This window comes from Eriocheir sinensis, chromosome 35 (genome assembly GCF_024679095.1).
Source record: "Eriocheir sinensis breed Jianghai 21 chromosome 35, ASM2467909v1, whole genome shotgun sequence".
Lineage (NCBI taxonomy): Eukaryota > Metazoa > Arthropoda > Malacostraca > Decapoda > Varunidae > Eriocheir > Eriocheir sinensis.
In genome coordinates, this window is record NC_066543.1 from 3,376,865 (window position 1) to 3,390,681 (window position 13,817).

The window sequence follows — 13,817 nt, forward strand, 5'->3', positions numbered from 1 at the left end:
CTTCTCTCCCCTTACTTCCCTTTTACTTCCATTTAACTCCTCACGCCCTCCTGACTTTCATTCAGTTTTCCTCTGCAATGGCTAAAGGAAAAGTTGAATGGTTAGAAGTTATCCCACACCAACGCCCCATCAGCTTGCCCCTTACTTTCCCTATGGCCCATCCCCTTTACTCCCATTGTTTCATTTTTCTCCTTTATGACTATAGGGGAAAGGTCGAATGGTTTTAAGTCATACCACACCAGCGCCTCATCATCTTGCCCCTAATACTTTCCTTCCTGCCCCTTACTCTTTATTCCCATTGTTACACTTGCCTCCTGAAACCTTTCCTTAGACTCCTCCTCACACTCTATTCTCATTCATTTTCCCCTTCGATGACAATGGGGAAGATGGAATGTTTATGTTATCCTCTAGCGGCGTCCCTCCAGCTTACCCCTTCCTTTCCCTTCATCTTCATCTCCCTCCTCTTCCCTTTCTATTGTCTTCCTTTCACCTTGATTTTCCTTTTGCTGAGTAAGGAAGAGGGGGGGGGGGTTATATGTTTTCCCCCCTATAGCAACGTCCCATCTCCCTATTCTTTCGTTTCCCTTTATCTCCTTCTCCCTCTTCTTCCCATTTTACTGTCTTCATTGCACCTTGTTTGTTCCTTCCTTTTTCGGTTTGGGATGGTATGATATAGTTTTTTTTTTTTTTACTTCTCCTCTTGCCTTGTTTTTTTTTTTACAGCTAAAGAAACAGCTCAAGGGTAACAAAAAAGGTGTAAAAAAAAGCCCGCCTTGTTTTTTTTTCCTTTACCCTCTCCTTTTCCGGTAATGTAATCCTTCTTTATCCTTCCCTCTCCTTGCATCATCAGAGACAAACTCGTTAGGTTCCTTGAAGACAACAACATCATTTCCGATGCTCAGCACGGTTTCAGGAACAAGCGCTCATGCTTAACCAATTTATTGGACTTCTTCCAAGGTATCTATGAAAACTGGGATAATCATATCCCCAGTGATGTTATATATCTAGACTTTCAGAAAGCCTTTGACAAAGTGCCACATGAAAGACTCCTCAAGAAACTTAAGTCGGCGGGATTAGGCGACGATCTGACAGCGTGAATCAAAGACTGGCTCACTGAAAGAAAACAACGAGTTGTACTCAACGGACAGGCCTCCGAGTGGCTCCCGGTCACAAGTGGCGTGCCACAGGGGTCAATGCTGGGACCCATACTTTTCATCATATATATCAACGACCTAGAACTAGGATTAAAATCCAATCTTTCAAAATTTGCCGACGACACAAAGGTGGGTGGGAAGGCCCTCACGACGGCAGACTGCGAAATTATCCAGAGAGACCTGGACCAGATCACTTGTTGGTCAGAAAAATGGCAGATGTCCTTCAACACTACCAAATGTAAAGTAATGCATATCGGATCCAGAAACAGCAACCACATATACCACATGGGTGGCGAACCACTACATGTTGTGCAAGAGGAAAGAGACCTCGGGGTCACCATCAGCAGTGACTTGAAACAAACAAAACACTGCAAGTCCGCCTGTAAGAAAGCCAATACAATGCTTGGGTTCATATCGAGGAACTTCGAATACAAGACGCCGGGAGTTATGTTATCCTTGTATAATTCGCTGGTAAGGCCCCACCTGGAATACGCCGTGCAATTCTGGTCTCCTAATTACAGGAAAGACATTGAATTACTTGAGAGAGTACAGCGCCGCGCCACGAAGATGATACCATCACTGATGACGAAACCCTATGAAGAACGACTTGAGCGACTCAACCTCTTCACGTTGGAAAAGAGACGACTGCGGGGAGACATGATACAAGTCTTTAAGTACCTGAACAAGCTCAGCAACGTTGATCACTCCAAACTCTTCACGCTACAAACTAACCTGAGAACAAGAAGCAACGGAAAAACAATTCAAGCAAAGCGATGCAAAACCGACATCGGCAGGAGTTATTTCTCGAATAGAGTTGTTCGCCACTGGAACAGCCTTCCTGCAGAAGTGGTTAGCGCAGAGACCATCAACTCCTTCAAGAAACGCATTGATCGCCACTTTGCTGCAACGGGAGTGAACTGAACGTTCCCAAGAGTAGGTGCACAAGTGCTTTAATCCTTCCCTGCAAGCCACTCCTGTGGCAAACGGATTGATTAAATCACTGAACGCAGGCAGCCTAGTAATGAGCCAACAGGCTTTCTGCTGCCTGCTAGTCCATGTTTCCATGTTTCCATGTTTCTTCTTTCATTTGCCTTCTTCGTATCTTAATAGTATTCCTTCTCGTCCTCCTTCTTCTCCTCTTTCTTGTTCTCCCTCTCTTTCCTTTTTCATCTTTTCCCCTTTTATTTTATTTTCGCGCCTTGCCATCACTCCCGCCCTTTGTCCTTCCTTCCTGCAGCTCCCCTTCCATCGCCTCCATTTTCAACTCTCCTCCTCGCACCTTGCTTTCATTCCTCGTCTATATGGGGCGTGGATACCAAAGGCCGCTGGAAATGAAGGTTGTTGCGGAAGTGGGGGGATTTTGTTCTAATTATTGACGCAGGAGGTGTGAGGGGAGGCAGTAATGGCAGGGGAATATGGATCATCTTATTTGAGTTAACTTCTAAGTGGCCCCTTTTACCTCCTTACGTAACCTTCAGTAAGAAAAGTTTGCGTCTAGCCTTTTTTAAGTATCTTTTTTCGGCCTTGAGCTGCCTCCTTTACAGTAAAACATAAATCACGCCGAAAGCCAAACGTCCCTTAAGAGATTTCGTAGCCTCCTTCCTCTCGAAAGTGATAAAGTATACGAATCACCAAACTTCACTATACAAGGCGAATAAGGAAGGCTGAGGAGCAGGGGTGAAGAATGGGGACTACACCAGCTTAGGGTTACATACCATTCAATAACCTCACTCACCCTCATAGAAAAATAGGTACCACACGAATGACCAGACAAGCTTCACCATACAAGGTTGGAAGGAGGTTTATGGGCCAAGGTCAAGAGGGAGGAAAGAGGGAGACGAAAGGGGGAAAAGACATCTTAACCCAAAACACATTCAATAAGCACACCCACCCCCACAAAAAACAGGTACTACTTGAATGGCCAGACCAGCTACTCTCTACGAGGCGGGAAGGAGGTTTATTGGCCAAGGTTAAGAGGGAGGAAAGAGGGAGACGAAAGGGGGAAAAGACATCTTAACGCAAAACACATTCAATAAGCACACCCACCCCCATCCCCACAAACATAACAGGTACTACATTAATAACTCTATACAAGGCTGGAAGGAGGTTTATGGGTAAAGGTTAAGAGGGAGAAAAGAGGGAAAGGAAAGGAGAAAAAGATAGGTAATGTAATCTTCTTTATCCTTCCCTCTCCTTGCATTCATCGTCAGTATGCCTCCATGCAGTAAACAGTCATTCCTTTCTTTTGTTTTTCACTTCCCTTCCTTTGTATCCTTCTTCTTTCATTTGCCTTCTTCGTATCTTGATAGCATTCCTTCTCGTCCTCCTTCTTCTCCTCTTTCTTGTTCTCCCTCTCCTTCCTTTTCATCTCCTTCCTGCAATAACCTCACTCATCTTTCCCCCCTCACCACACACATACAAACAAAAGGTACTATATGAATGACCACACCAGCTTCTCTCTGCAAGGCTACAAGGAAGTTTATGGGCCAGGGTTAAGGAGACGCGGGGGAGGGGAAGGAAGATAGAGACAGCTTAGCGTCCCATCACTCATAATAAGCTCCCCGCAACAGCCATAAAGCCACACACAGACACACTCCATACACGCGTGATGAGTTCGCTCCGCCGGTAATTATTCACCCAAAGTGGCCCATTCGAGACTCCTTACCCCCTCCCCCCCTTCCCCTATGTGACTCTTGTGGGATTATATTAGATGGTTTTGACACGACAGGCCGCAGTTACCACGTCATCTAGCCTTCTCCTCTACCTCCTCCTCCCCCTTCTACTGCTGTTACTGCTGCTGCTGCCTCTGCTCACTGCCTCTATTGCCCCTCCTCCTCATCCACTAACTCTTCCAGAACTACTATTGCTACATCCTCCTCCTCTTCTTCCTCTTTATATGACTCTCTGGTTCTGCTCTTTTGTGTAACTTTTCTTTGGTTCGTTTTCTTGATAGTCTAACTCCTCCTCCTCCTCCTCCTCCTCCTCCTCCTCCTCATTTTTCTTCTTCTTACTCCACTGGTCGTAATATGACTCCTTGCATCCATTAGTCTGTTATTTACGATCACGTACGAGTATCTTCACCATAAACTTCAGAGGCTTTCATCTAACTCCCTCAAACTCCAAGTCTCCTGCTACTCCTTATACTTCTCATCCATTGTTACGTTTTGACGGGAAAGGAAAATGAAAACGGTAAAAATGACAAGAATTGCTACTTGCTGCCACTACCCCTCGCGAAGCAAACTCCCATTTATCTTTCCACCTTATATGCCCCATCCCTTTACCATTCTCCTTGATCTAGTTCAGCTATAAGGAAAGCTAGAATGGTGAAACGACGCCAGGCTTCAATAGCTTTTCCTCACCTCCCCTTCACGACATACTCCCACAGTAACCTCCTCATTCTCGTCTCCCTATCTCCTCCTCGTCATCGTCCTTAGTGGTAGAAAAGGAATGAAGACTTTACGGCCAGGTCCCTCTTCACACACACACAACCAACCCTTCATTTTCCCTACTCGTCCTTGTCTCCCTTATCCCCTTAAATCTAATCTACATCTTCATCGAGGAAGGGAAAAATCTGCACCGCACACGCCAATAGAGGGCCTTGTGGAGACGTTCCCGCTCCTCCTACATATTCATAACGGCATTTCTCCCGCCCTGTACGAGTAAACAACCTTTGCCTCTTCGTCCCACGTCTCTCGCTTTCATACTGCGCCGTGTTAGGTAACCCAGGAGAGTGCAAAGCTTATGAATTATTATAGGGTGTGTGTATATCCTTCGCCTCTGCAATATCGCGGCGTTCCCATAGAGGAGAAAGCGTACACACACACACACACACACACACACACACACACACGGTTATTGTATTACACGCATTAAGAGATTATCGTCGACCGGTGTGAGTAGCAATTATTGTATTAACCAGCTATAAATTTTACACCCACACACACACACACACACCCACACACACACACACACACACACACACACACACAAATACGAACGCACTTCCTCTTCCATCCAAAACCACAAGCATGACAAACCACATACCTGAATATACCAGTCCAGTACACATTCCCGCGGGCAATACACTGGACACACAAGGGCATAACAAGGCACAATACATTAATTAACCGACACCGGACCGCACTGAAGGGCAAATTAGTTAGTCTGCCTTCGAAGTCTTAACAAATCTATCTAACATCCATTTGCAATTCTCAGTCTTATTTGCACTAACTACATTAATCTCTAGTTTGCTCTTTTCGGATCAATGAACCTTCTCTTAACACTTTCTCTTCTATCTTTCTTTTCTTTTCCCCCCCTCCCCCCTCATTCACCTCCACCTTCTCCACCTCGCCCTCAGACACGCCCAAGGTCCAGCTCGCCCTTGGGAGTAACCTGAGCCCGGACGAGATTAAGGAGGGCGATGACGTGTACTTCGAGTGTAACGTGCGAGCTCATCCGTGGGTCTACAAGGTCGTCTGGCACCATAACGTAAGTACAGAGAGAGAAATAGTAGGAGCAGTAGTAGTAGTAGTAGTAGTAGTAGTAGTAGTAGTAGTAGTAACACCATTGCCAACAGCACACTTGATAAAACCAAACATAAAACAAACAAAACCAGTCGCTACAAATACGAACAAACAGATCATTGAGTAAAAGAGCCAAAACCACACACTAACCCCCACCCCCCTCGACCCTCTCCCGTCAGCAGGGCGTGCAGGTGCAACACAACGTCTCGGCGGGGGTCATCGTCAGCAACCAGTCGCTTGTCATCCAGCGGGTCAAGCGGCACCAGACGGGCCTCTACACCTGCGTCGCCTCCAACATCGAGGGAGACGGCCAAAGCAACGCGGTCAACCTCAGAGTGCAGTGTAAGTACCAACAAACGAGAAGCGGCGTATGAAAATGTATCTGTCTTGCCGTAAAGTCTGTTCATCTCATCAATTTCAGTCCTTTCCGCACGGCAGGTCACAAATATACAGTTGTGGACAAAATATATATCTATCAATCCACCTCACCGTAAAGTCGCTGTGACACAGTAGCCTCTTCCCGGGCGGTAAGTCACCTGAGGAAGGAGAGAGTGCCGGGAAGGAAGGGATGGAAGCAGGCAGTGGAAGATGATTGAAATGGCGGGATGAGGAATGACTTGCCGGTCGAAAAGGCGCCACAGAGTTCCATGTTCATAATAAGGTGGATATATTATATTGTCCTCATGTTTGTGTAAAGTTCACTTCAATCTGAAAACATATCAGCGCCCGGCCCTGCCCTGCCCGTGCTCTCCTAACCCCCCTCACTCCCAGCTAGAGAGGAGTAGTGTGCAATTTAACTTCATTACCGGCAAGTGCATTGTGGGAGTCAACAAAATTAGTGTCCATTGAAATTATTACTCTGCCATTCACGGCTCAGCCATAAATCCATCAGACCGGCGTGCAGGTCACGCCCAAGCCTCGTCAATAAGCCACGGCGCCATAACAATGTCCAGGCTGCAGCAGTGGAGGCCACACGGGCGCTGCGGAACGATTGGGTCTGAACAGTAATTTTATCACTGTCGTCATTCCAGTGGCCGGCACACACCCAGCACTTGACCCCCGCCGGCCACCGACACGCCCCGTATTATTGTGTGTTTGCCGCCTGTTACTCAGCTCCTCCCGCGGCCAAAACTGACATCTCTTTTTTCCCCCGCCAGACGCCCCGGTGTGCGCCGCGGGGCAGGTGCACGTGTATGGGGCGGCTCGGCACGAGGAGGTCAGCGTCACGTGCCGCCTGGACGCCGTGCCGCCCGTCGTCCACTTCTACTGGCGGTTCAACAGCAGCGGCGACGTGGTGGACATCGCCGAGAGTCACGTGGCCACGCAGGGCCTCCAGTCGTCCCTGTCCTACGTGGCGCGAACTGAACTGGACTACGGGACGCTGCTGTGCTGGGGCGAGAACCACCTGGGGAGGCAACGCAAGCCGTGTGTGTATAAAGTGGTGCCGGCGGGGCCGCCTGACCCGCCGGACAACTGCAGCCTCATCAACCAGACGACGGAGGCGCTGCGGGTCAAGTGTCAGCCTGGCTATGATGGCGGCCTGCTGCAAAAATTCATCATCGAGGCGTACGAGGCGGAAACGATGCGGCTCCTCCTCAACATCTCAGAGAATTCCATCCCAGATTTCTCCCTGCGAGGCCTGGAGTCCGGCGCCTCGTACCTCCTCTATGTGTACGCCGCCAACGAGAAGGGCATGAGCGAGAAGAAGCAGATGCAGGGCTACACGCTCAAGGACGTGGCCGAGAAGCGTACTGCCCAGGTCCGCCCGCCCCCCGAAGAACTGGTGCCCATCACGCCCATCCTGGCTGTGGTGGTGGGCGTGGTGGGCTCGCTAGTGCTGGTGGCGATAGTGGCAGTGGTGGTGGTGAGTCTCAAGAGAAAGAATCGGCCGAGGAACAAGAACATCACCCTGCACATCCAAACGTCGCTGGCGGACACGAGGGACCTGGACGACAAGAACCCTGACCTTATCCCTTCCAACGGTGAGTCTTACGAAGTGTCTTGAGCGTGTGGAGCCTCTACTAGTAAGCACCATTTAGACGCCCACCCTTCCACCCCCCTAGCACGCTCCACAACACTGCCCACTTGCACCTGCCCACCCGCCATCACACTTAACGCAATCCACCTCCACCTATCTAACCTCCCACGCACACTTGGCAACGCTACCCACCTGAATCCATCCACCCTCCCACCACACTTCACAAAGCTACCCACCTGCAATTTTCCACCTGCCCACCGCACTCTTGACGACACTACCTACCCACCTGCATCCACCCACCCACCCACACTTCACAAATTTTACCCACCTGCAACTTTCCACCTGGCCACCACACTTTACAAAGCTACCCACATCTATCTATCCGCCGACCACACATCCACACACACTCATCACACAGCTTCCCACCCTCCCCTGTACCCACTTTTAATGCTTCACCTACCCCTTCGAGCTTTGCATCAATAAAAAACGTAAAAATAAAAACTGAATAATGGTGAGAGGTGACGAACGAGAAGCACACACACTCCTTGCATGAGTTTTGCTATCCAACATTATTAGGTCTTTTTATCAGGAAAACTGAAAACCTCACACTCAGAAAACATTTATCACGCTTGCTTGCCTCCACAAGTATAATGTAGTGTGTCACTTGGTGGAAGGTGTTCACTTAGCTTGATTGAATATGCAACAATAATGAAATATCCTTCGCAAGGCACTTCGTTTACTTAACACAAGGACATTATTCACGCAGGAAAATGTGTATACCTGTGACTAACTCGTATTGCGACTTCGCACTGGACCAATAGAAATTCGAGCCAGGGATGTATATTACGACACAATGAGAGTAAGCACTAGAGCTCAACGTAAATCAACCTGAGTGGAGTGTGAAAATAAAAAAGTAAACATAAAAATAGTGTTAGTCCATCCTCTTGGAAACTCCTGGCGGAAAGAGATTACTAATGCATTTATTACAAACCAAACACAGGCCAAACGAATACCAAGGCAATACTAGAGGCAATGCACACACACACACACACACACACACACACACACACACACACACACACTCTCTCTCTCTCGACTCATGTGTGCATTATAATATTTGGCTGTATATTCGGTGCACATTTTTGTAACGTTACGTGTAAACTTGTTATTGGCGAACTTATTATTACCAACGTTTTAAACGGGAGAGAAAGACCCCACACATAAGTAAACGAATGCACAATACAAAAAATAAAGACAATGACAAGAAGAACAAAAATAAGAACATGAAAAATGGAGAAATATGAGTAATTATTGCTCCCCAAGCCTCAGTTCGAAGTGGTGTTGGGCACGATCCTCCCTCGTGGCGTCACCCGTGGCAGGTGAAGCAGTGCCTCAGTTCCAACTTGTAGCACCGAAATTGGTTCGTATTCTAGAATTGCTTAAAAATATTCGACCGGCTGGCCATATTTTTTCTAACTTTGACTCGATAGCAACTCAACGACTTGGCAATAATCGAAGAAGGCTAACGCCTGTAGGGGGCGTGCTCACTCCACTCTTCAATAATTCGCTGAGCCCCGCCCCTAGCTTGCCATAGTTCCAAGGTAATATATAATGTAACACGACCGACCTGACTGGGAGCGGGCGTTTATTCCCGCAGCTGTGCTCTACCTCCTTCCTCCTAACCTTTGGAATTTCATAAGTTATGTAACTCCGATAAAGCTTTTCTTGGTTATTGGACTTTTTCAGCCTTTTCAAAACACACGTTTAGGGGTGTGCTCTTATATAGCCTCGCAACGGTACTTTAATTCCGAATTTCAAGTACATATTTTCTCCGACAAGGAATTAATTGTTTTTACTCGACTATTCTAACTTCTTCAAAATACATGAAAAGCGTATCGATATAATTTTCCGTAGAACGCAACCCTACTTTCCTTCCATCATCGCAGCATGCAGCATTTGCTACACGTTTTACTCGCCTCTTCTGACAAATCTAAATCGTTAAACAATACTTGGCAAGGAGCGTGTGTCGACATTGCTTCCCGCAGCTGTACTTCCCTTCCATCACAGTAACCTTCAGCTTCCTCCCCCACAGGCAGCGGCGGTGGCGGCGGCGGTGGAGGTGGAGGCGGGGACGGCGCAGTGGAGGGTCTGGGCGTGGGCTGCGTGGGGGAGGGGGACCTCAAACCCCCCACCACACCGGAGGAGGGGGGCTTCGGCAGCGTCCACATCTGCGCCTCCGTCCCCTACCCCACCAACGTCATGTACGGCACCTACCCCCGCGCCCCCCGGGGAATGAACGTTCCCAACCCGCAGGTAATCACTTGTAAGCTAAGTCACCAGTCAGTAAGTCATTTCATTAATCAAACGGTGAAAGTCACAAGGCATATTTTTTTCTTAATTGAAACTGGATTTGTTAACCTACTGGCCAGCTAGCTGATCAGTCATTCAGTCAGTGCCTGTTAGTCAGTAAGCCAGACAGTCATGCAAATCAGCTAGCTTGTCAGTTTGCCAGTCAGTTAACCAACCAGCCACTCAGTCAGTCAGCCAGCATGTCAGTCAGTCTTCCATCCTTTCCCTAAATTCTTCCTCCTTGGGCTTCCGTTATCCTTTCACCCTCCTTTTCTCTCGGTTTTATCACGAGGGGAAGAAAATAGGGGTGACGATGGGGGAAGGGGGGGGTGTAAGGGGGATTCACTTATATAAAAATAATACGACGGAGAGCTAGCCGTCTATCCATCTCCCCCCCTCCCCCCCCCATCCCTTATATGTCCCTCCTCTTCCATAAATCCACCCCACCCTCCCCTCATGCCAAGGCAAGTCCGTCCAACCTGCCTCAGGAAGAAAGGAGGATATGCTTTTAATATATTACGCGTCTGCCATGGAAAATATTCGCGGTTATGTTATTGTGCGAGAATCTGGGAGGAGGACTGAGGTGAGCTGGTCCCAGGGCGCCGCTCCTGAGACCCCGCTCCGCGCAAGGCCAATATTGGGCTGTCTTAATTAATGTCGAGCCGATAAGAGAGAGAGAGAGAGAGAGAGAGAGAGAGAGAGAGAGAGAGAAATGTGTGTATACCAATTACTCGAAATTACATGCACTTTGGTAATACCCAGTAATAACATCATTTTTTTAGACTTCTCTCACTGAAGAGAAAGAGAGAGGAGAGAACAAGAGAGAGAGAGAGAGAGAGAGAGAGAGAGAGAGAGAGAGAGAGAGAGAGAGAGAGAGAGAGAGAGAGAGAGAGAGAGAGAGAGAGAGAGAGAGAGAGAGAGAGAGAGAGAGAGAGAGAGAGAGAGAGAGAGAGAGAGAGAGAGAGAGAGAGAGAGAGAGAGAGAGAGAGAGAGAGAGAGAGAGAGAGAGAGAGAGAGAGAGAGAGAGAGAGAGAGAGAGAGAGAGAGAGAGAGAGAGAGAGAGAGAGACCGATATTCATTATTGTCACCCGAACCAAGGGATGCGGGAGGCCAACCTTCGGGGGCCACCAAACGCGCCGCCCCGCGCCTCGCCCTCAGAAGTTCCATTAGGTAATCTTGCCGCGGCTTCCTCCTCCTCCGCTCCAATGCCGTTCGTTTCCTCCTCCTCCTCTTCCTCTTACTCCTCCGTTTATTCTCACTCTTCTTCGTCCTCCTCTTCCTTTTCCTCTTCTCTTCCTCTCCTCATTGTTTTCTTCCTACCATGCATTCCAATGCCCGCGAGATTTTCTGAGGTACACCTTGGCTACCATTATAAATAGTACAGTTATTGCCACTCCTACTACTACTAGACCTATCACCACTACTACTATTACTTTATCACACTTGCAGGAAGGGGAGCTGATGTACGCCGAGCTAGCCTTCCCTCACGGCATGCCCTACCCCCCCGGCACGCTGCCCCGCCGCAAGCCTGACCCCACCATATACGCCCAGATCGACCACGCCATGCCCGGCCTGCCCCCCACCATGCCCTGCGTGCCTGTCAGCGGCAGCGGCGCCCTCATGGAGTGCCCCGCCAGCGGCCTGATGGGCGGCAACCTGGGCGGCAGCGTGGCGGGGGTGCTGAGTGGAAGCGTGTGTCCCGGCGTGGGCGTCAGCACTATGTCAGGGCCCACTGCCTTGTGTCCCCCTCCGCCCGTGTCCGTGATGGCTGACCTCAGCAGAGTGACGTACACGCACGCGCCTCCCCCCCACGGGTTCGGCGGCCACGTCCTCACTCCCCCCGTCCTGCCTGAGGAGGAGGAGCAGGTCACCCCCGACACCCCCCTCATGAAAAACCCTAAGGAGAGTGAAGTGTGACCCTGTCCGGCGGAGGCGTATAGTCCGCCCCCTGAGTACTGAGCCAGTGAGTTAGTCCTCCGCCTCGCCCTAAGTGTGACCGTGAGGGTCCCTTGTGTGTGTGTCGGCGGCAGCGAGAACTTGAGCCGTGATTGAGGCCTGGACGGTAGCGGAGTGGTGAATGTTGTGGCGTGTTCGTGGGAGCGTGGGTGGATGCGTGTTCGGGTGGCTATTGTGGGGACAAGCGTGGGAAGTGACACACACACACACACACACACACACACACACACACACACACACACACACACACACACACACACACTGGAAGTCTCAAAAAAGAGCTTTCCCATGCCCAGTTCCTCCCTTCCATACAGCTCCTCCGTCGCTCACTGTTCTTGCCCCCTCCCCCCCACTCCTTTCAGCGCTGCCTCCAGGACGATTACGAGTATCGAGAACTGTATAAATGACGTAAGACTTCCGAACAGACAGACGAGCCATAAACGAAGGTGTCTACTTCAGTCATAGGCAAAATGATGTGTGGAAAAAGTTGACTAGAGAACTTGTTATGTAGTCAGAAAAAAAAAAATGTGTACATACTTTTATATATGCTCAATGTCAAAAAATATATATACTTTTTGTTTTTAAGTGGATGTGTGAAAGGAAATTAATGGAAATGATATCCGCTGCACTGTGATGGTTAAGGGATGAGTGAGTTGCCGAACTGAGTGAGTCGCCGAACGAGAAGATGAGGAGGAGAAGAGGAGGAGAAAGGTGCCGAGAGGGAGCGGCGCGAAAGCTCCTCGTAAGAGCGTGAAGAAAGGGAGTCGAGGGAACGATAAGTAAGTGGAGGCGGAGAAAACGTGCTCAAGCTATGATGAAATAAATAAGGAGAAACGACCGCCGTGAAGTGAATGGTCCCACTGAAGTCGAGATAAAGCAGTCTCCGAAGCTTCAATAAACTGTAAACGAAGCCTTGCGAGACGTAACAAGCAGACGGAGGATGTACAGAGAAAAAACTGTGAACATTTTACCTTTTCTTTTCTTGAAATGGAATTTTTAGCTTCATTAAAAGACATTTATTTCCTAAGCCAATTCTTTTATCTATTGTTAAGCACATGTGATTTATATAATACTAAAGATATATACAATCTGTAACGCAGTGTCCGTGGATGGACTGTTGATCGCTGTTAAAATATTTTCCTTGTGTGGGAAAACAAAAACAAAAATAAGTGATATGTTGACTGCGTGTACCTCTTATCTGTTATTGCCCAACGCTGGTGGTATGAAGACAACAACCCAGTTTGTACCACGAGGTCATTTTCGATAAAACTGAATCTCTATGTATATGGCTGCTCCCTTTTCTCTACCCTTCCTGGGATGGGACAATGATTGGAGGTGGCGAGCTGGAACCAAGGCGAAAAGTTGGCACGGAGAATTCAGGGACGGGGATAGGATGGAATGAAGATGCGATGGGGAGTTGGAGGACGGGATTAAGAGTGAATAGGAAGAATGGGAACCTGATGGGATGGGAATCTGAACAAAATAAGGTCGAAATAAATAAATCGAAGGATGAAGAATGGAGACGGATGTGATATATTTGGTTGAAAAATTGTTTGGGAGTGAGGAGAAGAGATAATAAATAAGAGCCGAGAAGGGAAGTGGATATGATTGGATGAGAACATTGGTAGCCACAAATCCAGGAGGAATCAGAGGTGCTAAGATGACGAAATGAATAAATGTATGAATGAAGATGAAGAAAAGTGATTCAACGGTGTTTAAAGGATAAGGGTAAATAACAGCTCCTGATTAAAAGGTGAATTTAACTCTTATGATCTCAGACAAACTCCAATAACCAAAGGGAGCGAGGAGAACATTTTTTATCGTTGAAAAGAAATGACAACGCTACGCAGTGCAAGA

General features: G+C 48.4%; 1 protein-coding gene across 1 annotated transcript in view; it reads left to right on the forward strand.

Annotated features, from left to right (window-relative positions):
* LOC127007542 (nephrin-like) overlaps nucleotides 1–12,219 on the forward strand; it is a gene marked incomplete at its 5' end in the record, with an annotated part of 36,103 nt that extends 23,884 nt beyond the window's left edge. Inside the window, 5 exons of the mRNA XM_050878712.1 lie at nucleotides 5,512–5,642; nucleotides 5,857–6,019; nucleotides 6,835–7,659; nucleotides 9,733–9,968; nucleotides 11,454–12,219. Coding sequence (XP_050734669.1) covers nucleotides 5,512–5,642; nucleotides 5,857–6,019; nucleotides 6,835–7,659; nucleotides 9,733–9,968; nucleotides 11,454–11,921 — 1,823 coding nt within the window. The remainder of the gene's footprint in view (nucleotides 1–5,511; nucleotides 5,643–5,856; nucleotides 6,020–6,834; nucleotides 7,660–9,732; nucleotides 9,969–11,453) is intronic.
* Nucleotides 12,220–13,817: the final 1,598 nt, after the last annotated feature.